Source organism: Netta rufina (genome assembly GCF_964035555.1).
Source record: "Netta rufina genome assembly, chromosome: 9".
In the NCBI taxonomy this organism is placed as follows: domain Eukaryota; kingdom Metazoa; phylum Chordata; class Aves; order Anseriformes; family Anatidae; genus Netta; species Netta rufina.
The window spans coordinates 499,202-524,456 of NC_140132.1; the positions used below are offsets into that span (position 1 = coordinate 499,202).

The following is a 25,255-nucleotide window of genomic DNA, read 5'->3' on the forward strand; positions in this document are numbered from 1 at the left end:
TTTATTTTTAGTAAAGTCATCTTGTTGCAAGTTTTAAATACACCACCATACTCAAAAGTTAAACTAGTCCCCTGGATTAGAGCACATGGTCACATTGACCTAACTGAGCTGCATCAGGGAAGAATATGGCCCGCAGGACACTTTAAAAACAAACAAACAAACAAAAAAACAACATGGGTATTTTGACACACTGTTTAAATAAAATTTAGATTGCATCATGCTTTATTACACAGTGGAAAATAAATTTGCTGATTGTCTCTGCTACTTGTAAGCATAATTCATCTTTCTGATTTGTAAACTGCACATATTAACTCAGATGTAATGCATTTGGGGTTTTTATGGTTACCAAAACCAAGTCCTAACAGTCTTAATCTGAGGTAGGTTTTGGTCAGCTCTTTGAAAAGATTGTGAGTGTAAGCTGTATAGCTGTAGAGCATTTTAAAGCAAGTTTTACGTTAATAAGCTCAAAATTATTTTGATATCATTTCAGGAAGAAAGGAAGAATGTTTCAACTTCCTGTTCCTTGTATTTTCTCACCTTTTGGTTTGTCAGGAGTTTAAAATATTAAACTTTCAGTTTGGAAGGTTACTGTACTGAACACAATAAAAGACAGAAAGATAAAGAGAGAAAGCTAGGAAGGGCTTGAGGGGAAGGAGTGTCAGAGACAAGGGAGAACAGAAGACATGGTGAAAGACATGGAAGTCATGATATTAAAGACAGAAGTATGTGCTATATTTACCAGAAGAAATTATAGGAACCTGAGTGAGAAATCCCACCTATTAGTGATGGGAAGAAATCAGTAGCTGCCACAGTGCAAGCTGCCACAGTGCAAGCTGACTTGGAGGTCAGACATTAATAGTCTGACGGTCTTCACAATCCTATTTTGTGAGAGAATTAGTATACGTTCTTTTTTCTATCTGTGCAATTCCAGTGAAGTCAACATCCAATTTCATTGCCTGAGAGTGCCATTCCTTTAAAAATGTGTTTTAACAGTCAAAATACGTGTATACAGGATTGGCTTATTTATGCCAAATCCAGTCACTAGAGAAATTCTCCAAACACTGTGTTGTTAGCATTGAAATATAGCCAGGTAATTCCAAATAATAAATAAATAAATACGGAGACAAGGTTGGTAGGGAAAAGTAATTGAAAACTTGTACTTAATGATGTGGATCTCAAAAGATCAGGCAAGTGTACGGGCATGCATGCTTTACCAGCAAGGATTGTCTTTCATTCCCCCTCCCTAATTATAGCAGTTGCCTTTATAAAATATATAATTTATCTCAAAGTTTTTTATTGACCTATGATGGAGTAAGGATGTGATTCAGAGCAATAAGTTAAAAAAAAAACAAACAAAAACTATTGAAGAATGAAGAGGAAGATGCCTTTGAATAAATCTTTAATAGTTTTTAGAACTTCATTCTAATACAAGTGATCAAGGACATAATTGGCAATGTATTTAACAGCAAGCAAAGTCTCCTCACAGGTTGGCTTTATCTGAGATTCAGGGAGAAGAAACCCATAATAGCCAGTGTCTCGGAGCTCAAAAGTGAAAGAGTACTTGATGCCTTGATCATAAGCCCAGTCATCAGAGCCCCCTGCAGCAGGATCTGATAAAAAGAATAAATAAAACATAATTGAAAAAGTGGAAATGTCAAGTCACAAAGCTAGAAATACAGAATAAAGTGATAAAAAAGTATATTTAGTGAATTGATTAACTTCTCTTTGTCGTGGCAAGACTTCTTTCATTTAGGCCACTTGTGAGCTCCATTTCAGCTGATGTGTACATGGAAATCTTAACCAGTTATCCTGTTCCCTCCTTATCAATATGGTGGGCATGCCATGGTGTCTAGGGAGCAGGAGAATGGCATGCTTTTATGGGGCTGTTTAGAAAGATTTGATAGCAGAAACAAGTAGTTTTTGCAAAAGAGAAATCACTTTTGAGATTCATACAGATCTGAAAGAACCACAGATCTGGGATATTAGTTAGATCCTTTTCTTCTGGAAGAATAGTACATTACCGTTCTAGTACTTTGGTACAGTGAAAGTAGTCTCTTTTTCTTTTCCTAAGGAAGGAGCTTCCAAAATTGCTAAGCATCACTAAAATACATTTAAAGGAAAAAATGTCCATATTTTTTTTAAAGGGGGTTACTTATCAAAGGTTTTAAAAGTTATTTAAGAAAAGTAAGATTAGGAAGAGATCAGTTTCTGTACTTAAGGCAATTAAGAGCTCTTAAATATTGATGTATACAAGTTCTAGAAATCTAGAACTGGCCACAGATCATCTTCTGACACAGCTAAGGCTATGCACTGACAGCTGAGTTCCCAAGGAGTATAAAAGAATGGAATTATAGCTGGTACATTTCTCAGACCATAATGCAAAGGTAAAGAAATAATTAAAGGAGTTGGTAAAGTGGTTGAACTATTCTTTAGCATTCAAATAATTTTTTACTTTGACTTATATATGCTGGAAATATAGAAAAATTCAGGGTCAGATTTTATATTTAAATCTAAACTGGGCAGATTTTGGGAATTCATGCTACGCATATGAATTCCTGAACACTTTATCACATCTGTTTACCTTCCTGGGGCCACACACTCCCTGGTATCCTTATGGCATATATTATTCCCTATTTTAGACATAAGCGATTGCATATATACCTCTGGGAATATGCTTGTGAGGAAGGAAGTTGAATGCTTATTAAGAGGAACAAAAGTCACTAAAAAACTGCATTTCAGAGTCTGACTAGCACTTAGTATAGTTGGTAAGTTTAGGCCAGTACTCACAGATTGTTGTAGCTCCTGGGCCGTACGTATATTCAGTATTGTACAAAGTGGCCAGCTGTTTGGCTGCAGCACTAGCGATGGAATTCTGTAGGGGAAGAAGTATAAATGCATATTTTTAGAAGCTTTTTGAGTGAATCTAAGTAAATGCACTGTAAAATAATCTGAAAAGCAGTGTTTGGAAAGTTTTTATTTGTGAACTCTTGTGTACCTTTGAAAATTATTAGGTGTCAGTAGCTGCCAATGCACAGCTTGTCAGTATTGAGCTTGTTCTTCAAGCTCTAATGGTTTGTAGTCTGGAGTATAGTCCGGTTTGTGTATAGCTCTCTTGGTGTATAGCCTGCTGTATAGATTGGCTAGGTAAGGGACAATAGCTAACAATACCTTCTACACTGAGAAGAAACTTGTACAAGATTAAAACTAAATAACCTTGCACAGTAAATTGTGAACACACAATAACCTTTCTTTTCCTTCTGTTCATGGAGCTCTAAATTCAGAGTAGAGCCAGTTTAGTCAGTGAAGTTGAACACTCCTGTAAGTGGAAGCAGATTAAAGTCTTATAAATATTAACAGCCAGAAAAGGCATAAATTACCTTGGAACCATATGTAGTCTCATTAATTTCAATTCATTTCCTGTGCACAGAAGGACTCATTCAACTCCCACTGATTTCAGTGAGGGTTGGATCAGGCCCATGAATAGCACTGTGAAGCTTTGTATATTTGCATTAAGGAAAATTACAGGCTTTACTTTGGAACGTGTGGCTTTTCCAGTTCTTCATTATACAGCATGTTGGTAATAAAACATGAAAACTATTACTAGCAGATGATAAATATGAGTGATTTTTGAAAACAGATGTGCAGTATAAGAATAAGCGATGGGTTGCCATATCTTTCTTTATAGCTTACAGCTGAACAGCTTACTATTCTAGGAATTTCCTCAAGCCCTTTCTTTCTCTGTAGGTTATACTCTGGCTTACTTCCCAGTGGAAGAGAGATCATATAATACATGTATTCTATGTTCATCCTTATGCTTCAAGTATTCCTGCGAATTACTCAAAAATGCACATTGGACAATGAGTTTAGAAAAATCTTAGTTTAGTGAGAGACCTGTCTTAGCTTCTACAAAACAGCATCAAAATGTGTTTGCTTTACTACTGGCTGCCTAGTCTAGCACAGGGTTGCAAGTGTTTCTCCACTCCCAGGTGCTGGATTTTAAACATCCCAGAACTGTAGGAGTTTACTATAGAAATCTGTGGTCATTTAATTGTATAAAGAATATTTAAGCAAGGTAGGCCAAAGAGTATTTGAAGCTTGTCCTTCCATCTATAAAACTGTCTGTACCTGAATGTGAGGTTTTGTTTCTGGCCTCTGTTATCAAAACACAACCCTATTGTAGATATAATGTTGCTTTGCATTTAACAGTCTGGGATTCATAACAACTGGGGTGGCTGAGCTCTCTCCAGTGTGATTTTGTTGTTGTTGTTTGTATGGTTTTGTTTTCTTTTGTTCTAAAGTCCCCTCAAACTGACTCTTTTTTTAATTCATAATCATTTTATCACTTGTTGAGGAAATTGTAGAGGTTGGAGAGTAGTATTTTCTAGTGATATAATTTTTTTTCAGGCTTCTTTTTTATTTTTATAATATGTACATTTAATCAGCAGCTGAGATTGAGTTAAATTTGCCAATAGTAAACTGACGTAATAGTAAATGTAAGCTGATTCTTATTCTTTCCAAAAAAGAAAAAAAAGAAAGTGAAAACAAAATTTGGAAAGATAGTTTTATCCTATGTATGGACCTGATGGTAATTAATATTTGCTCCCTCTTTAGAAAAATGCATTGTAGGGGCAACAAAAGAGCAAAGCTGCTGTAAGGAAAGAGTGGGGCATACCTTTCACTCTGTCAAATGATTGCGTCAAGTCATACCAGCACAGATATGCAAAAAGTATGTCAGGAAATCTTTTTACCCAAGGGATATTTTATTATTAGCCTGGAAGTTGTAAAAAGAGAGATTTGTAGAAAGAGCAGTTGGAGTTTTCAGCTATATGGAGACTGGAATTCAGATAAACAACTTCCTTAAATTCCCCAGGTTGGAGATCAAGGTGGTATTTTAAATGACCCTCTTCATTAGCTGAAGAACACGACTGAGCATTTATGACTTCAACATGAAATGAATCTTTGTCAGAAGTTTTGATATCTGATTTTTTTTTTCTTTGTTAAGCTACTCTGTCTCTGTTGCTGTCCTAATAGATTTATAGTCCAAAATCCGAAGGTCAAAACAAAATTCAAGTTTGTAGGAACTAAAGTCACCTCTTTCTCGTGATATAGAAAACAGGAATAATAAAAATGAAGTAGATTCTCGTGGGTCTAAATATAAAATAAGAGGAAAAAAAAAAAGTATTCAAAACCATCTGTAAAGAGAAACTAACTCAGTGACTTATACAGAGCTATATAAATAATAGGCAACATTTCATGCTAGTGTGTTATTTGCACAGCTACAAAGAGAGGCATGGCTGTCTTTTTGACCTTTGAGAATACTCTTTACTATTGACCCTATTTTCAGAATTTCTTTCTATAACTAGCTTAACTCAATTGTTGTGGTTTGTTTGTTTTTTTTTGACTGTCAAGAATCTCTCTGTTACAAGGAAAATTCTGCTTAGAGTTATAGTAGCCAAGAAACAACTGGTGCCCAGAAGTCCTCCAAATAACTCCAGATTAATACTTTGTAGCTGCAAGCAGAAAAGGCTCTTCAGCCTCTGACTTGCAGCTGAACTCAGCGGGCAGGTCACCTCAGCAGAGGTAGGATTTTCTGCACTGCCCATCCATCTGTGTTTACACTGCAGCTACGAACATTTACTTCATGACGGATGTGGCTTACTGGCCTCTCTCTACGGCATCTGGAGTTTTGAACTAACAATGTAATTTATCAGGCTAAGCATCTTCTGCCTGTTAATAGGTAATTTTTTGGAGGAGCAGCTCCTTTATTTTACTCTTTGGGACAGACTTGCCAGCAAACTGACTATTTAGAAACACCTCAGGGATGTTGACTGTGCAGCTGCTGCATGTAGACAATTCCCTTTGCCATCATAATCTGGTGGTGATCTGGAGACGCCTGTTCATTGATTGTCTGGACCTCTTGCTCTCTTCTCTCACTGGACTGCAAATTGATTTGCCTGAGGCTGAAAACTGTATTTTCCCTTCACTTCTGTCTTGTGTGCTACTTAAGCTTCCCTTAATTTCCTTTGTAATGAGAGGCTGAAAAGGTGGTATTTGCAAAGTTAACTTCAGCCAAGTGAAGCTAAAACTTGTGAGGCTTTCTGTTTTGCCAGTAAAAACAGACTCCTCTCAAGGTCCATGATTGATGTGTAATTTAGTTCACTATTCTGTTGTTGATAGTTAAGCATCTCCCCTAAGAGCCTAGGAAATCCAGCCAAGTGGAGGACTTTAGTATAGCGCTTCTTTTTTCTTTGCAAGCTAGTTCCTCTAAGGCAGTCTTAGACTAAGTAAGAAATCGATCCCTGGTGAGAGGGTTTGCAGTGTGACTGAGTTAAGGTGAACCTGCCATACAACTGGAGGAATCTTGTCTTGGAGCCAGGTTCACACATCAACTTCATCTCGAAGAAGCTGCTACTAAAAACATCATTTTTACAATAGACTGTCAGTACCAAGTAGTTCTGTTGTGGCAAGCTCAGTGAAAGAGTTTCCAAATTTTGCTTTTCTGCCTGCTTGCATTTTCTGTGCTTCCCAGTTTCTTTACTGAATATTTACTTGTAACAAGTAGTACAATCACAGAAGTTTGAAACAGCACATATAAAACAACAGGAGATTTTGCAACTCAAAAATTGTTATGTCTGAATCCCTCAGATGAAAGGATTTTTGATGTTCAAAAATTCCTTACTACAGGTATTCATGTATCTTAAACATTTAAGAATTAAATCAGGAATTAAAAGACTTTGTTCCTAGCCATCAGGTTGAATAATCAGACTAATATTTACAAAGTCATACAATATATTTGAAATTCACTCTTCTTGCATGCTGGATAGACTCTAGGCATATCTGCACCTTCTACTATGTTCTATTTTAAGGGCTTAAGAAGAAACAAAATGGTAGACCAACCCCACATGGAAGACTCATTTCAGTGATCTTAACAACAAATATGGACATTCCATGTCTAGAAAATTATATTCATTTGTGAGTTAATATAATAATCTGTAGCCTGCCAAACAGTAATAATACAAATACACTAATCTAACAGAATATGAGCTGGCTGCAGGCATGTATTTGGCCCCTATTTTGTTGCTCTGCTAAGAGATAGAATTGAACCTGGAAAGGAAGAGAGAGCATGATGGACATTCCTCTGATCTATTAATTCATAGTTCAGAGCCAATGTGAATACAAACACGAACTGATAAAGCTAGATTTGTTTTTGCTGAAAATGAGGAAAGCATTATTCATAATTTATTATTTCTTATAAGGTGACATTATAGGAAACCATGGCCAAAATCTGAACTGATTAAAATATATGGGCTGAACTTTTTATGAAAATTGTGATTAAATGCACAGGTCTTTATTGCAAGAGGACAAATATGTGAATAGTAAAATCAAGATAAAAAGAATCTTTTTGGGGTGGAGAGAGATGCTGGCCTTGCCAAGCACATTTTTAATTGTGAAGAGCTAATGCTTCTGTTCTCAGCAGAAGATGGATTCAAGCATGTATTCTGTGTGCAGGGTAGCTCTCTGGGGTATAGTAAAGAATGAGACAAGTGAGGATTATGAAGCAAGCAAAATGTGATCCACCAAATCAGAGTACATATTTATTTCAAGGAGTCATCACAGGAATATTGTGTAACTTCTGAGAAATTCTGACCTAGATTTTCCTGTCTTGGGTGTTTGTATTTGTTCAAATATTGTTTGGATAGTGGTGAAAGTTCTGTGTAGCATCCCAGGAGGGAAAAACACAAACAAACAAAACCACCCAACCATAATTGCAGGGAGAAGAATTGGGGGAAAATTCTTGTGTACCGTGGGGTTGAGGTCTTCAGAGCTCCTCCTACCTCTGAGCAGAAGGATGTAAAGGCTTGGGAAGCAATAGACATATGTGACTTTCATCACCTGTTTTACAGCCTAGTACTGGGGGTGGTTGAGGGATAGTCCTAATCGTCCACTGAAAGCAAGTTGCAATAAATTAGAAGTTGTTCTGATTATCTATAGCAATGAAGGATGAAGCATCCTTCTTTTTCTGGGACTCACAGAGTGCCATTTTCTACCTGAGAAATCAAAACCAGAATAGTTTTATGCTTTCTGGTGGTTTCTTGAGGCAGTGAGCAAACAAAGTCTTTTAAGCCCCAAGGATATTGGATGCTGCTCAATACTCTTGCATGAAAGGAAGGTACAAGCCTTCTCTACATCTTTCTCTTCTGTAGGCTTAGTGTTTTCAATCTCAAATTACTCAATTTTTGTGCCATTTGTATCTCAGACTTTGGAATGCAGCACAAAGCCCAGTGTATTATGCTACCTTTAATTAAATACAACGGAACATAATGTTATTAATGATAAGCAGACATGAAATTTTGTTTAACCATGTCAAGCTGCTCACTGAAAGAGATAAGAAATTGTAGTTATATTTCCTATAATTTATTACATATGTCAGAGTAAAAATAATATTTAAGATAATATAATGGCACTATAATTTTGCTTCTTCATTTGACAATTGACTTATGGTCCTCTTATTTGCCTAAACAATTTATATGAAAGGTTGAGAATCTAATTTTTCAGATTTCCCTAAATTCCAAATCTATACAGTAAATTTAGACATGAAATAATGATTGGCATGCAACATAATATCTCTCTTTGTAGGTGTATCATTTTAAGCAAATACAGTTGTTGATGGAAAATCCTTAAATTTATTTAGTCACAACTCAGATTAATGTGCTTTAGTTATTTGAAGTAGCCTGAAAAGCTGCACTTTTGAACCTGACCCAGAGCTTGTGGAAGTCAGCATTTCTGTTTAATTCACTGGTGTTGGAGTGAATTGGGATCTTTTTGTTTAATAACCCCAACTATAGACAAGCTTGGTTGGATGATACTCTGATCTTATTCTTCAAAAGGACTTTTGGCAAGAAAAAAATCTTTTTAAAGTAAAATACTACAGAAGCTGAACCTCTCTGGGACCACACTGTCTTTTTGTTGGGATCACCAGTAAAAGAAATGTTTTCCTGTAATTAAGACATGAAAACACCTCAGTGGGTCACCTTGTCATGATGGTGAGGTTTGTGATTGCTTTGTAAAGGAAAATAATGGAATGCCCTCTGGGATCATTGGGCTCAATATAAAATATAAGGTAAAGTGACAGTAAAAAGACTCACTTATGAAATGAAATCAAATGGTTGAAGAGAAATATACAGTTTGCATTCTTAAGCATTCTTAACTTTTTATGCTGAATAGTAATTGTAGACTCATTCTCTATGGCAGGAAAAGAATTCGTACTGATCAAAACTGCAGAACGATAGGGTGATTCATTAAATCGTATACTGGAATAGAGCATTGATAATACAAAATTATAATTTGATAAAAGAATGTGAAAATGTAGAAAAATCACATAAGTTCTTATTGTTAAGGATTGTTTTAATGGATAGGATTTACTATATTTTTTAATATTGGGCTGTTGATGTAAACTTTTTTGATTTAATACTGTGAGAAACATGCTGTACTTTTAGTTATGTTTCATCACATTTGCTCTTGATTCAAATAGTTGGGCAGAATGTCATACAATTTTTTAACACATGGGAACTTTGTGATCTTGACAATAAAGCAGCTCAAGGGTTTTATGTTGTTTATTACTTGAGACTGAACTGCAATGTGTGAAATGTGAATACTTTTGTAAAAACTGAAGACAAGAAGTTACTTTAGTTCCCTGGAATAATTACAATTAAAACCTTCTGCAAAATAAATTGAGAAGGCAAAATTTTCATGTAGATTTCATCCTCTCTTTTTAGGCTGTAAAAAAATGCAACAAGAAACTTCACTGTTGGCCGCAGCTTTCATTTGTGCTTTGAAATTATGACATCTACTTGGGAGATCATAAATCTGTCAAGCGTCCACAGCAGACCGGCATACTTAATGTTGTTGCCTTGGACTGTTGGCAGCATCCTGAAAAGAGGGGGAATCAAGATTTGTTTGTTTTATTTTGCTATGCTGCTTTTCCTGCCAACAGCTTCTAGCTGCTATTATGCCAAAGAACTGAGGTAATTTTATTATTCCTGATTGTTGATTATTGGCCTTATAAAATGTTTGCAACTTTTATATAGATTTAATATTTTTAACCTCATTCTTTTTTTTTTTTTTTTCCCTAGATTATACTCCAGACTGTTTTATCTCATGTAAATGGTACTAGGGTGTGTCCTTAATCTTGGATAGATAAAAGAGTTGTTGTAACTTAAAACACAATATTGATCCCCTCTTCTTCCACATAAAAGGTGTGTTTGAGTTGAGGCCTCTTTAGAAAGGCCTCAGAACTGATTTTTTTTTCCAGCTGTTCTGTGTGTAACTGTTTTTAGTTACAGTTTTGACAAAAACGTCCTCATTTTTCCCTAGCTATTTCATCCTCTTTTCAGATGACTATCAACCATCACTGCCAGGTCCTTCTCTGCCAGGCAGCTTTCCAACCACTCATCGCCCAGCCTGTAGCGCTGCTTGGGGTTATTGCGCCCCAGGTGCAGAACCCGGCACTTGGCCTTGTTGAACTTCATGCAGTTGACCTCAGTCCATCGGTCCAGCCTATCCAGATCCTCCTGCAGAGCCTTCCTGCCCTTGAGTAGATCAACACATGCATCTAACTTGGTGTCATCTGCGAACTTACTGCGGGTGCACTCGATCCCCTCATCCAGATGATCAATAAAGGTTAAAGAAAGCTGGCCCCAGTACTGAGGCCTGGGGAACTCTACTGGTGACCGGCCTCCACCTGGATTTGACTCCATTCACCACAACTCTTTGTGCCCGGCTACTCAGCCAGTTTCTAACCCAACAAAGTGTATGCCAGTCCAAGCCAAGAGCAGCTAAGTGCCTGAAGTCTTACAGACCTAAACAGCGAGTGATTTTTTCTTATTCTTTTCATTATATCAAAATGACAAAGAGCTTCTACTTACCAGTTCCTCATAATTCTCTGGGTATTTGTAAGTATATGAATAAGGAAACAGTAGCAGCTGGGAATAGGAGTGAATAGTCAGATATGCTTTGATTGTAGAAAGATGTTCACGAATAAAATCAGCCAAAGCCTTCGTCTCCTTTTCAGACTCAGGTGCAGAGCCACAGTAAGTAGAATCACAGGGTCTTCTTGAGGCCCCAATACCTGGAAAAAAAAATAGTAAATTTAATGAATATTTAACAAAAAAAAGTTGGTTGTTAAGAGAGTGATTCTACACCACTTTCGTAAATATCCTACTGACACACACATATCAGAAGAGAGAATTTCTTCTTGCATAGTTAAGACACTGGACAACATGACATAGTATTAAGTAAATATGCTCTGTAGTATGTATTGTGTGCATATGGGAAAAGACATGAGTATTGATGCAAAGCCCTGTTTTGTCTAAATGATTTGGTAAATCATTTGCTTCAGTACTTAATCTTTTCCTTGCATATCTCCCTCAACTCTAAGATGCTTCTGGGAGCCAGTGAGGTGAGAACCACTCAAAAGGCACCCCTCTCCACTGAGTGAAACCAATCAAAATAGAACTATTCTGGCTTCTGTTCTGAACTCTTCTCTCATGGAAGTAGCCATACTGATGACACTAGTAAACAAGGACTGTTTTTTCCCCAAATTGCCCCCAAATTTAATACAAGATATTTTACAGTGCTATATTGGTGATCTTGACTCAAAAATGAGATGGACCAACGTGTAGAGGAAAACCTATAATTAAATATTTTGGCTATTGTATTCCTGTATGATTGTTGCAGCAACCGTTAGGAGCCACTTACTGCACCAGCCAGCATCAAAATTCCTGTTGGGATCAGTACCAATGCAAAAGCTACCAGAATTTTTAGAGCGTGTCTTTCTCCACATACGGTCCTAAAATAAAATGGTGAAATGCAGATCAAAAGTAAGAAAAGTTTTAACCATTGGCTTAGACAGCCAGATTTTTTTTTTTTTTTTGAGAAAGAAGAATGTACTTACATTTGTCCAAGTGTAAATGTAACCATCAATATTAAGAACAGGCAAAACATAGAAGTCTAGGTTGTTGAGAAGTCTGGTCATGACATTATCTTTTCCATAGGTCTCAACAGCCTAGTTGGAGAGAGTTAGAAAGAATTGATGATATCTTTATGGAATGAAAACACCTCCAGTATGCATTTAAATGCCTGGGTCTAGATAAGGAATTAATGTGGTAGGCAAAGTCATGCAGGTCACTCCACCATGTGAAGTGGCAGCTCTGATGTTACATATACCTAGATGATTTAGACTGACTCAAACCACACTGCTGTTGGAGAGCCATCTTACTTTGGTGGATAAATTACATGCTAAAGCAGTGTTGATTTTTGAACAGGATAATAAATCCCTGGGGAGAGATTACCATCTACTAATTTATTGTTTAAAGACAGAACAGAGTGCCGGTCCATATATCTTTCCTACATCCTGTCAACTTAAAGGTTTGTTTTTATTTTAAATTATTTATTTTCAAATCATTTCCTGTTTTTGGTATCTGTTGTATAGACAAATTTCAGAACTAACAAGAATTATAAAGCATATTTCAGAGAACATCCTTACACACTTCCAGTCATAATGTCAGGTACATGTATTATTAGGGAGGCACATTTTTTTCTTGCACTTTTCCAGTCACATACATTGAGTAATGTACATAAGAACATATCCTGATTGCTCATGACCTGGCACTTTGTATGCTTGTTCACAGATTTAAGTCAGTGTCAACTGAATTTCCATTAGTCATGGAAATTTGCTCTAAGAGGCTTGGTGAGCCCATGATTCCTTTACTCTATACAGACATAAAGGAAAACATAAGGAGCAATGCAATGGAGAATGGCATCTATTTTCCTGTAACTAGGAAGCAGACAAGTTGGATAGAAAAGCGATATTAGATCACTAGAATTTACCCCCTTTTTTTTTTTTTTGATTGTTATTTGTTTAGTCTATTGGTTTTTGCCTTTTTTTTTTTTTCTTTTCTTTCCTTTTAGATACATATGATAATCTACCTTGCTCATGTTTTTTCTGTAGTTTTTGACTTTTATGTCTAAAAGCAATCCCAGGTGAACCACTGATGGTTTTCAGAGGACTGTGCTTTTAAAGTGTTCCTACCTATCTACACTTGAATCCACTGTGCAGAGCCTCTGTTGGTGTCAGGTACATCCATGAATTAAGTGATCAGCTGGTAAAAATGTCAGCAATTCACATCACTACAGCTGTGAGAAAAATGGTAGCACATAAGGCTGTCTGCAGCCTTTTTGGGAGATAATGAAATAACATTCCCATTGACTCCACTGACATGTCACTTTCAATTTCTACTGCTCCTTACACAAAACCGCATGGCTGTCTGGGAAGATGGAGATTATACTTGCCACCAATGTCTTTGCCAGCATGGCTTACTCAAGTACTTTGGCTTTCCTTTATTTGGGTTTTAAATTCCAGCTACTCCTTCTGTTTGTTTAGTTTGGTTTTAAATCGTCAAGCAGAAATTGTTACAAAATTTGAGATTCGATCAGTAAGCTGTTCTGATAAGATGATCGATTCCCCAGCCTTCCCCTCCCCACCCGAAGAAGAATGTACCTATTTTCTTTACAGAAGACTGTGCAATGTTTGATAACTCCCACCTGCTTTATATTCGTGATGGTGAGAAGGGAAAGAGATATGAGGTAATTTTTTTCATTTATAGCCTGAAGTGTCCCAGCCTGAAGTGAAGCCAGTTGCACCTGTGAGGCTTTCTTGAATATGTTTTAATGTTTTAGAAGCCATTCTGTGCAACTTAATGTGACAGCTCAAAGGGAAATATACACATTTCCCTATTCCTAAGTGGAGTTTAGGGAGCTTAAACTATAATCTTCCTCCTCTTGAGTGCATTCCTCAGTGCATTCTGACTGTGCTTAGCTGAGGGTAGGTTTCCATCATTCCTGTTCTACTGAGAAAGACTGCTTGCAGGGAATCCAGCACCTGGTTCTGGAGAAGGCAGCTGTTCTGACACATTTGGATGCCTTCTGACATGTCCCTGAACTTTCCCTTTTTCCTGTTCTTTATGACTATGTAAAGAACATGACTACATAACTATAGTATTACTAGACTTGTTTACTTGTCTCTTACCTTCCTCTGACTACAGGTACAAAGATGAATTTACAGACTATAAGTAGCCTTTTTAGTTGTTACTTACACGTGCTCATGTAGTCTTAAGCTGCTCAAAGATTACAGGGCCAGATATTAAGATCTAGTTTAAGTAGTTAAAAATAGTTGCGTTTTGTAAAGCACATTTTGATTGTTAAGCTTACTGACTTCTTTCACAAACCACTGGCAGAAAGCAGGGGAGATCCACTCTCTTGCATGGAAACCACAATCCATAAAGATGGCCTTCTTATTTGTACCACTTTTTCCCAACTATGGATAAAAAACAAGATAAAACAGATTCCAAATGAGATAATTTGTATGTAGAATAAGTCAGACAGCATGTTGACCTAAAGAGTGTGAAACTTCATATAAATGTAGCATTCCTTGATTAAATGAAAGTCTATGGAGTGTTCTCAACTGTAGCTGACTGTGATATTCAAGCTAACACCATACAATCATAATGATTTTATTTGTATTAATGTAGATAAGCCTTCTCTCCCACAATTATTTGATTATTCTGCACTTGTATTTCTTGTAGTGTTTCTGGTAGTTGGTCTTGTTTGGTTGGATAAGAGATGCTTATGCAATTTTGGGCGAATAATCTTCATTCTCTCATCCGTATTTAATTAATTGTATCTTATTTTTTCATAAAAGTTATTCCAAAAAATTGTACCTAAAGAAGATACAAACAAATTTGTTGTTGCTAGATAGCCCAACATTTATAGATCCTGTTAGAGCAAATGGATTTGCAAATGACAGATGGAGAGATTATAGAGGTAGACCATTCACGTGGCTCACAGGAGTGTTGCTAAATTTATAGTATTAGTGCACAAAATATAGAGAAATCAAAGCACTTACCTTGAGAAGGTACATCGGCCGTCCTTCGTATGTTTCCCCAATTACACTGCGAGAAACAAGGTCTGGGTTCTGAACAGTAATATCCTCAGTCCAAGCAGCTATCTGTTTAATAAGGATATATTTTTAAATAATAGAAATTAATAATTTATTGATGTCTCTGTCCTCAGGTCCAGAGTAACTAATTCATAGATTTCAAGCCAGAAGAGTTTATAGATTTCTAAGAATTAATTCCTACTTAAACTAAAGTTATATATATATATATATATATATATATATATTTTTTTTTTTTTTTTTCCCTCCAGTGACAGTGGTTCATTGCAGACCTCTCAACCTCTCAAGTTATTGCGATGACTGCCTGAATTAATATTTTCTGGTATGAATTTATCTAGCACTTCATGTCATTGGAGTCTGGTTGGTGGATTACAAAACCTTTTGAATGCTGACCCTACATAGGATTTAGAGATTATGGTCTTGTCATCCCTTAAACTCTCTTAACAAAATATTTTTTTTTTCCTTCTTATATTAAGTAGATTGAATGCCTTAGAACTTCTGTATGTTGACATGTTTTTCACTTTCATAGCTTTTCTATTTATTATCATTTTTGAATTGTTGACAGAAGCACTGGACAGGGATTTGTGAGAACAGTCCACCGAAATCAAATACTTGTTTGAAAGTGTCACAGAATCACAGAATTGTCTAGGTTGGAAGTGACCTCAAGATCATCGAGTCCAACCTCTGACCTAACACTAACAAGTCCTCCACTAAACCATATCACAAAGCTCTACATCTAAACGTCTTTTAAAGACCTCCAGGGATGGTGACTGAACAGCTTCCCTGGGCAGCCCATTCCAATGCCTAACAACCCTTTTAGTAAAGAAGTTCTTCCTAAAATCCAACCTAAAACACCCCTGGCACAACTTTAGGCTGTTACCCCTCATCCTGTTGCCAGGCACATGGGAGAATAGACCAACCCCCACCTCGCTACAGCCTCCTTTAAGGTACTTGATAGAGAGCAATATGGTCGCCCCTGAGCCTCCACTTCTCCAGGCTGAACAAGCCCAACTCCCTCAGCTGCTCCTCGTAGGACTTGTTCTCCAGACCCCTCACCAGCTTTGTTGCCCTTCTCTGGACTCTTTCAAGCACCTCGATGTCCTTCTTGTAGTGAGGGACCCAAAACTGAACACAGTACTCAAGGTGCGGCCTCACCAGAGCCGAGTACAGGGGGACGATCACTTCCCTAGACCCGCTGGCCACACTGCTTCTTATACAAGCCAGGATGCTGTTGGCCTTCTTGGCCCCCTGAGCACACTGCTGGCTCATATTCAGCCGACTATCCACCATCACTGCCAGTTCCTTCTCTGCCAGGCAGCTTTCCAACCACTCATCACCCAGCCTGTAGCACTGCTTGGGGTTGTTGCGCCCCAGGTGCAGAACCCGGCACTTGGCCTTGTTGAACTTCATAGAGCTGACCTCAGCCCATCAGTCCAGCCTATGTAGATTCTCTTTCAGAGCCTTCCTACCCTCAAGCAGATCAACACATGCACCTAACTTGGTGTCATCTGCGAACTTACTGTGGGTACACTCGATCCCCTCATCCAGATCATCGATAAGATATTAAAGAGGACTGGCCCCAGTACTGAACCCCAGGGGACTCCATTAGTGACTGGCCTCCATCTGGATTTGACTCCATTCACCACAACTCTTTGGGCCCAGCTACCCAGCCAGTTTCTAACCCAACGAAGTGTATGCAAGTCTGCCAAGAGCAGCCAGTTTCTTGAGGAGAATGTTGTTGGAAACAGTGTCAAAAGCCTTACTGAAGTCAAGATAGACCACATCCACAGCCTTTCCCTCATCCACTAAGCGCGTCACTTTGTCATAGAAGGAGATCAGGTTCGTCAAGCAGGACCTGCCTTTCCTAAACCTATGCTGACGGGGCCTGATCACCTGGCTGCCCTGTAAGTGCCGCGTGATGACACTCAAGTTAATCTGCTCCATGAGCTTCCCTGGCACTGAGGTCAAACTGACAGACCTATAGCTCCCTGGGTCTACCCTCCGTCCCTTCTTGTATATGGGTGTCATGTTTGCTAGCTGCGAGTCGACTGGGACCTCCCCTGATAGCCAGGACTGCTGGTAACTGATGGAAAGTGGCTTGGCCAGTTCTTCTGCTAGTTCTCTCAGTACGCTCGGATGGATCCCATTTGGCCCCATCGAATTGCGTACATCTAAGTGCTGTAGCAGGTCACCAACCATTTCCTCATGGATTGTGAGGGCCACATTCTGCTCCTTGTCCCCTTCCACCAGCTCAGGGTATGGGATACGGGGTATCCAGACAGCAACTGGTCTTGCCGCTAAAGACTGAGGCAAAGAAGGCATTAAGCACCACAGCCTTTTCCTCATCTTTTATAACTAAGTTTCCACCCGCATCCAGTAAAGGATGGAGATTCTCCTTAGTCCTTCTTTTTGTGTTGATGTATTTGTAAAAACATTTTTTGTTGTCTTTAATGGCAGTAGCCAGATTGAGCTCCAGATGAGCTTTGGGCTTTCTAATTTTGTCCCTGCACAGCCTTACAACATCCTTATAGTCCTCCCAAGTGGCCCATCCTCTTTTCCAAAGAGTATAAAACCTCTTTTTTCTCCTAAGCTCAAGCCACAATTCTCTGTTCAGCCAGGCCGATCTTCTTCCCCGCCGGCTTGTCTTTGGGCACGTGGGGACAGACCGCTCCTGAGCCATTAAGATTTCCTTCTTGATGAGTGCCCAGACTTCCTGGACTCCTCTGCCCTTCAGAACCACCTCCCAAGGGACTCTGCCAACCAGTGTCCTGAACAGTTCAAAGTCAGCCCTCCAGAAGTCCAAGACAGCTGTTTTACTGGTCCCCCTCCTGACTTTGCCAAGAATAGAGAACTCTACTATTTCATGGTCACTCTGCCCAAGACAGTTTCCAACCACCAGTCCTTCTCTGTGAACCGAAGGTCTAGTGGGGCACCTCCACTGTAAGGCTCACTAACCAGCTGTGTCAGGAGGCTATCTTCCACGCTCTCCAGAAACCTCCTAGACTGCTTTCTCTGGGCTGTGTTGTGCTTCCAGGATATGTCTGGGAAGTTGAAGTCCTGCACGAGAACAAGTGCTGATGATTTCGCAACTTCTGTCAGCTACTCTTCATCAGTCTCCTCATCCTGGTTCAGCGGTCTATAACAGACCCCACCAGAATGCTTGCCTTGTTGGCCTTCCCACTGATCCTAACCCATAGGGACTTAACCCAGCGTCAAGTTCCACAGCATCAAAACACTCTCTAATATAGAAAGCCACACCACCACCCCTTCTGTGCTGCCTGTCCCTTCTGAAGTGCCTATAGCCAGACATTGCAGCACTCCAGTCATGAGAGTGGTCCCACCACGTTTCCGTGATGGCAACCAAGTCAGAGCCTGCCTGCTGCATGATGGCTTCCAGCTCCTCCTGTTTGTTACCCATGCTGCGTGCATTAGTGTAGATGAACTTCAGCTGGGCTATTGCCTTCTCTCCCAGCCTTACCATTGTTATCCTTGGCACAGCTCTAACAAGCCTTGTTTCAGCCCTGTCCCCCTTCTTACCTAGTTTAAAGTCCTCTCAATGAGCCCCGCCAGCTCCTGGCCTAGGATCCGTTTTCCCCTTAGAGATAGGGACCCGTCTGCAGCCATCAGGCTGGGTGCTGAGTAAAGTGCCCCATTGTCAAAAAAAACACAAAATTTCTGTGTTGGCACCAGCCTCTGAGCCATGTGTGGACTTTCCGTGTCCTCCCTCCCTGTCACCGTAGGGATAGACGAAAACACCACCTGTACTCCCACTCCATCCACTAACCATGCCAGTCCCCTAAAGTCCTGTTTGATAGTCTTCAGGCTTTTCTCCTCAATGTCATCACTGCCAGCCTGGACTATCAAAAGAGGATAATAGTCAGAGGGGAGAACCAGGTTGGGAAGCTTTCTGGCAATGTCCCTGACCCTGGCCCCAGGGAGGCAGCAGACTTCCCTACAGGTAGGGTCAGGCCAACAAATAGGGCCCTCTGTTCCCCTGAGAAGGGAGTTGCCTACAACAATCACCCTTCTTTCTGTCTTGGTGGAGGTAGTCCTGAGGCGTGGAGTCGACTTCCTTGCCCTAGGCATCCTCCTGGGTAGACCTTCTACCTCTTCTTCACCTACCAGTCTCTCAAGCTCCAGGGCCCCAAATCTGATGTGTAAGGGCACCTGGGAAGGTGAGGCTGGCAGGAGGGGGCTTTGCCTGTGATGTCGAGCTTGTCCTTCAATCTATTCATTATTTAAGGGAAAGAACTAGCCTTTATTATTTTAGTATTTGAGCAGACTCCCTTTGTACCAGGTGCCTTCAGATGCTCACAAAAAAAGTCATCACATCCATACAAAAAAGCATTTCTACCCAAAGAGTCACAAACTAAGACAGGAGACAGCAGATGGATCTAGACAGACTGGCAAGGGGACATTAGAAATAATAGTTGACACTATGGATGATGGTGTTTTATAACCTTAGAAGAGTCAGAGAAGCTTTTGTTCTTATTTTTAGATATCCTTATAGAAGCAGGATTTAATTAATGAATTATTTTTATGAGAGTTCTGGAGGAGGAAAATTAATTAGTTCTGTATGTATAGTTCTGTATATTTCTATATACATGTAGATCTATAAATATCACCCGGTGAGAAAGCACAAATTTTATTGTTTGAAAATGTAACAGGTAAGCCAAAGATCAGCACAGAAATGAAAGATTCTTTCAAGGAAAAACAGGAAAGAGATATTCTCATACTTGTGAGTATGCAAGTATGCGAGAATTGCAGGTTGCATACTTGCAACTGTGATGCAATGGATATAAGGAGCCGCTGCAAAGATGTAAAGTGGGGGATGACATGGTCAAGACTATGTGTCAGGAAAAATCATCATGGCTGTGAAGAAAGGAGGGAGAGGGGAGAGCTAATGATGGAAGACGAAGATCTACAGTTGTGTCAGGGGATAGAATCAAGTTGTTGCTGAAACACTTTTTAGCAGAAGAGATAGGAGAAAGAGGGAAAAGGAAAGTAAATTGGTAGTGAAGCATGTTAGCCTGGCCACTGGATTTCTGCCAGAATTTCCCACAACGCTGGGAGCAGTAGAGAAAATATGTATAGGTTGTGATGGGTTGTGCGGATTAGCTGTGTAATGAGTGAAGGAGAAGAGAGAGAGTTTGGAGAAGGAGTTATCATATTAATGGATGGAACAGAAGAGGAAAAGGGGAGAAGGCTGGAAGAATATCAGAAGCCATTCTGATGGCCAAGTTACCAAGCTGATGAACTTCCACACTTTACCTTTTCCCAGGTGTTGTACTTTTCATAGCTGTGACTGGTGCTACGAGCTTTGCTGTCAAACTGAGCATCCAGTGCAGTCTTCAGGTTGTTGATCAGAACTCTGCAATAAGCCACCATGAAAAGTGGAAAGAGAGGCATACACTTTACTAGCAGGAAATCAAGAACCAGTTAGATATTTAAGAATCTGCCCAGAATTAAGGCCATGTTGAATGTGAAGTGAAATATGGGGGCCTGATTTATGGCCCCCATTTGAAAATAACACAGTAGGTTCAAGTTTCAACTTACTTCCTGCCTCATCCTTGCTGACAATGTTTGTGGAGCAATAGCTTCATCCTAACTATTACCTGCCTACTTAATGCCATCCCAGCAAACCTCCAGGGTGCCAACAGTTTGATTTAGGAAGAATGCTGAAACAATAGCATGTAGAAAACCAGCTCTGCATTTGAAATCAGCCTTCTTTCCTTCGGACTAGTCTCATGTTACCAGATTGCCTCTGCCTTGAGAGGAAAAGGACTCTTTCTTGAATTGTTGGCACTGAAAGACAGACTGCAGCACCATCCTGCAGCAATGCTGAGATGTTTGCCTGATTAATTTCTTTGTCAAACCAAGCTTCCAAAGTTTAGGTGCATGTTGCGGGTGGCATGATACATCCTCCAAACTACTTTACTGCTTGTAAGGTGGGCTATTAAAGTAGCAACACACCACAGTAAGAAAAATGCAGTATCCTACTGCATTGGCTGAATTTCTCCTGTTCCTCTTTTCCTGGGGCTTATACAAAGGCATATCTCATCACCGAGCATAGTCTTGAGAACCTTTTGCTAATATCTCAACCTTGGCTATCAAGGAAATGAACTTTTCTGATGTTTCCAATGCTTGTCTTAATATTCTTACAAATTTTTACTCGTTCAAGATACATGTATGTCCTTGATCATCTGTGATTTGTATGGAAGAGCAGGAGGCCAGTTTGTGAGGCACCACCAACCTTCAGAACAAACAGTGCAAATGACTACACTGACATTTCCACGACACTGTAGCTGCACTTCAAAAGAAGTGTAACTGCTTGGATTGTCACAAGGACAAACTCCACTGAAGTTTGTCAGGGACACCTTCCAGACATTATGGCCTTTGTTGCAATCAAAAGATTTGTGCATGGACCTGAGGGAGTTCAATAATGTCATAAGAAAAACTAGAATATGTATAGTAACTCCTCCTTTGGGTAATACTTCTGGGTATTACATTTTGAAATATTTGAGCTTAATTGCTCTTTCTTTGGAGAAATCACTGTCATGGATCTGCTATATGACTTGTGTCCAGTTCTCTTCACTCCCTGGGTCCTTCACCAGCAGCTGTCTTCTTTTTTGTCATCAGTTGTTGTGTTTTTTGTCCCTCTAGCTATAGTTTTCTAGCTTAGACAACTCAGTGGGGAGCCTCTCATGAATGCTCTTGGGACTCACCATTTTCTGACTTCAATTCACTCATAGTATCACGTGAACTTTTCTGATGCGCTTTCTGGCTCTTTCTAGACCTTTGCTGCATTTTGTCTTAATGGTAAGCCCTTTTTGTCCCCAGTGCACTGCAGTGAGTTTTCACCTTGGGGAAATATCTGATAGTAAGTCCTTGCTTCTGGTCTCCTACCCCTATCAATATATCACCTTATCCCTTTAATGCAGAGCAGGTACAGTCTGTTTGAACTGTCACAGGAAATCTGAATGCAGTAGAGGCATCCACAGGAGGCAGAAAGTTTGTGACAGGAAGATGAGTTGACCAATAATTAAAAGATTAAACACATTTTACCCAGTTTTTAATCTCCTCCTACTCAAAATACAGTAGTGAGAACAAACTTACCTATACTCCACTTTGTTTTCCTTCAAAAGATGTTCAACCTCAAAAACCTTGTCAGCTTCAACTCGGAAATCAACTTGCATTTTTGGCTTTACCAGCGTGACATAGTCTGGCTGCCAAAAATCAACCTGAAAGAAGGCCAAACAAATATATGAACTAATAAATACGTACATGTGGCTGTGAGTTTTAGGTAAGTGTATGTGTAATAGTTATGTTGACTGTGATTAGTACAACAAATTTAATTCCTGTATTACACTGAATTGGTCTTGCTTGACAGAAATATTGACCTAAGTTTTAAACATAACTTGATTAACAAGATTTTATTTGATCCTCCAATTTATATGGCAGATTTCTGGAAACAGTGGTGACAATTTCACAAATACCAAGTATTAACTTGATTTTTGTGTGTATTCCATTTTTTAACTTTTATGTTACTTAATAGGGACTGCACTGATCTTGCACAGTGTCAAAAATCAGTGCTTATTTTTCTGACTAGGGATGCTCACACCTATAAAATCCAACTCCTTGACTCATTGTAAAGATGATCTTTATATTGCTAGTAGATGTGGCATTAAATTCACAGAAGACCCCAGTCTAAGACTGAACAGTGCAGTGTTAGTGTTGTGCAGATATTGAGCTCCACCTCTGACCAGTTACTAGTTGCAAGTGCATACATTTGTACAGAGTACATGTTTGTACCTAACATGTTTGTATATGCTTGACTCTAAACAGTATACTTTGCTGGAGTAAAGGTTGCTAATCCAAATAAGGGTATTTAAATATACCCTCTCCTTGGTGTCTGAACAAAACATTATTACCTTAGAATTAAAATAATATAAGCAGAGAGCAAGATCTTCTTAATGTTACAATAAATTGGTAATCCCAGTTTAAGACAATTAGAATTTTCTGATAATTGATATAATTTACTTCATTTTATTTTTGTTATTGCCTTCTTTTGTTTAATACTCTTTAATGCTTTGATCATACTAAGTACCTTACCATTCCTTACTTTTGGCTTAGTAGGACAGTTGTAATCTGTTATTTCAAGTGTGCCATAAAGGTGTTTTTGTTTTCAAAATTGAAACAGAAGAAAACAAGTATCGTTGTAAATCAAATGGAAGGTAGCTCTGAAATCCATAAGAATATTCTGAACTTCATTTGAAAGAATCTGATGCAAAGGAGAATGGAATTTTAGAACATATGGAACATTGACTACTCTGAGTATCCTGAACAGTCTTTTTCTATTACTACAGCATCTGAACACATATGGATTTTTGAATGCTGTGCAAAATTTATGGTTATCTTTATGACTTTTTTCATTCTTTGTACATATTCTATTTGAGGTGTTCGTATATAAGCATTAGACAGGAATGGCCTCCCAGCTATAGTAGAGGGAGACTATGACTATTTACATACTTTACATATATCAGCTGGGAAAGACTGTTGCCTGTATAAGTATTTTCAAGACTCATTTCACTGAAGTTGGTATGAGGAGTCCGCCTTTGAAAGATGCTGTTTAGTTCAGAATGGATAAATGACAGTGCTATTACTATTTCAGATATTATTTCAAGATCTCTAAATTAGAGACCTATTAAAAGCCAACAGAAACAAACCTGTTTTGCCATCCTAGTGCCTTTTCAGCCTTTCATCTCCTAAAAGTAAATGAAATTGGGGCTGGTAGGCATATTCAGAAACCATGCAACTTTAAGTGAGATGACTATTCCAGTATATACTGCTACATCACTCCTAAGTGATTGTTTTGTACAATAATGGTAGCTCAGGAATCTTTTCTTTGGTTAAAAGAAAACAAACCATCTCTTTATCCTACAGACTTGGAAGCAAGTGTGGTATATTACTTTTCTTAATACTGGCAGCAACATACCAGTAGTATGTTCTTCTATAGAGTACTGGTTCAGCATGCTATACTAGCCTGCTGCTGATAGTTCTCCACATCTGCACTGCATTAAAAATACCATCCTTTCATGCTACAGATAATGGTGTCTTTTTCACCAACAGCTATTTTACAACATCAAAGCTGAAGAGAAATATTGAAAACACATTTGCTGTCTTTATTGTTTTTTCTCATGTCATTATGTCATCGTATATCTACATCAAGGTCAGTATGAAAAAATGCAGCTTGGTTTGAGAGAAAGAAAACTTTAAAGCAAAGTCAGTGAAGAAAAGATGACAGGAGAGGCTAGAGGCCAAAGAAAAGTTCAATTTGTTGGGAGCACAGATTTTTAGATTATTTTCATGAACAGAACATTTTGCCTATAATGCTAAAAATTCTTATACTTGGAAGTTCCATGTTTAATCTAATACATTCTTGAAAGAACTCCACAAGGAATATATAATTTCAAATTAACTTATTTAATTAATAAATCCTGGTGGGCACTTTGATGTTCAAGCTGGGTTAACCGGACTTTCTAGGAAGGCACTGGAATGTATTTATGTAACTAGCTTTACCATCTTGTCTGTTTCTTCTGAAGAAACAGTCCTAATGCAATGAATGAATTAGGCCTTTATTTCAGTAGCATTTTTTTTTAAATTTATTTATTAAATATTCATTAATTGAGGAAAACAAGAAACATTCTTTATGCATGCAATAGAGCTCCTTCCTCAAGTTATTTTACCTGCATTTTGCTGGCGAGGGAATTGATGATTTCCACCTGGCCCTCATTCTGTAGAATCACACGAAACACCATATGGCTGAAAGGAGAAAGAAAGGTGGATTTTAAAAAGGTAGGTCAATTGAAAGTCTTTAGCTTATGGAGAAGAAGGTCTGCAAATATAAGCTCTGTGTCATTACATACCCATCAAAACCAAGATTGTTCGGATAAGCAGACACAGCTGCAGCACCCAGGAGAACCAAGAAGGCCCACATTATTTCAAAGACGAAAACCACATTTTCAGTTCTTCTAGGCTGCTTTTATAAATTTGTTTTGTCCTCCTTTTTATCAAAAATACACCAGAACAACCCACTGATCAGCTGACTGATTATTCCTTTGGCCATGTTTTATTTGCATACGATTTCTAATGTTTGTTTTAATTCACACCTGTGAAAACAGCTGAAACTCTCAAAGGTGTGGGGGGGAGAGTGCTAAGGAATCTCACTACCTGAGCTGAATA

At 38.7% G+C, this 25,255-nt stretch overlaps 1 protein-coding gene across 1 annotated transcript; it reads right to left on the minus strand.

Moving 5' to 3' along the window:
• Positions 1-1,422: 1,422 nt before the first annotated feature.
• CPB1 (carboxypeptidase B1) lies at positions 1,423-25,010 on the minus strand (the record flags this gene model as incomplete). Its single annotated transcript, XM_084291622.1, has 11 exons — positions 1,423-1,610; positions 2,788-2,872; positions 10,926-11,128; positions 11,758-11,848; positions 11,954-12,064; positions 14,273-14,374; positions 14,963-15,064; positions 20,285-20,384; positions 22,130-22,254; positions 24,760-24,835; positions 24,940-25,010. 11 exons carry the CDS (start codon positions 25,008-25,010, stop codon positions 1,423-1,425), a joined length of 1,254 nt encoding a protein of 417 aa, XP_084147748.1.
• Positions 25,011-25,255: the final 245 nt, after the last annotated feature.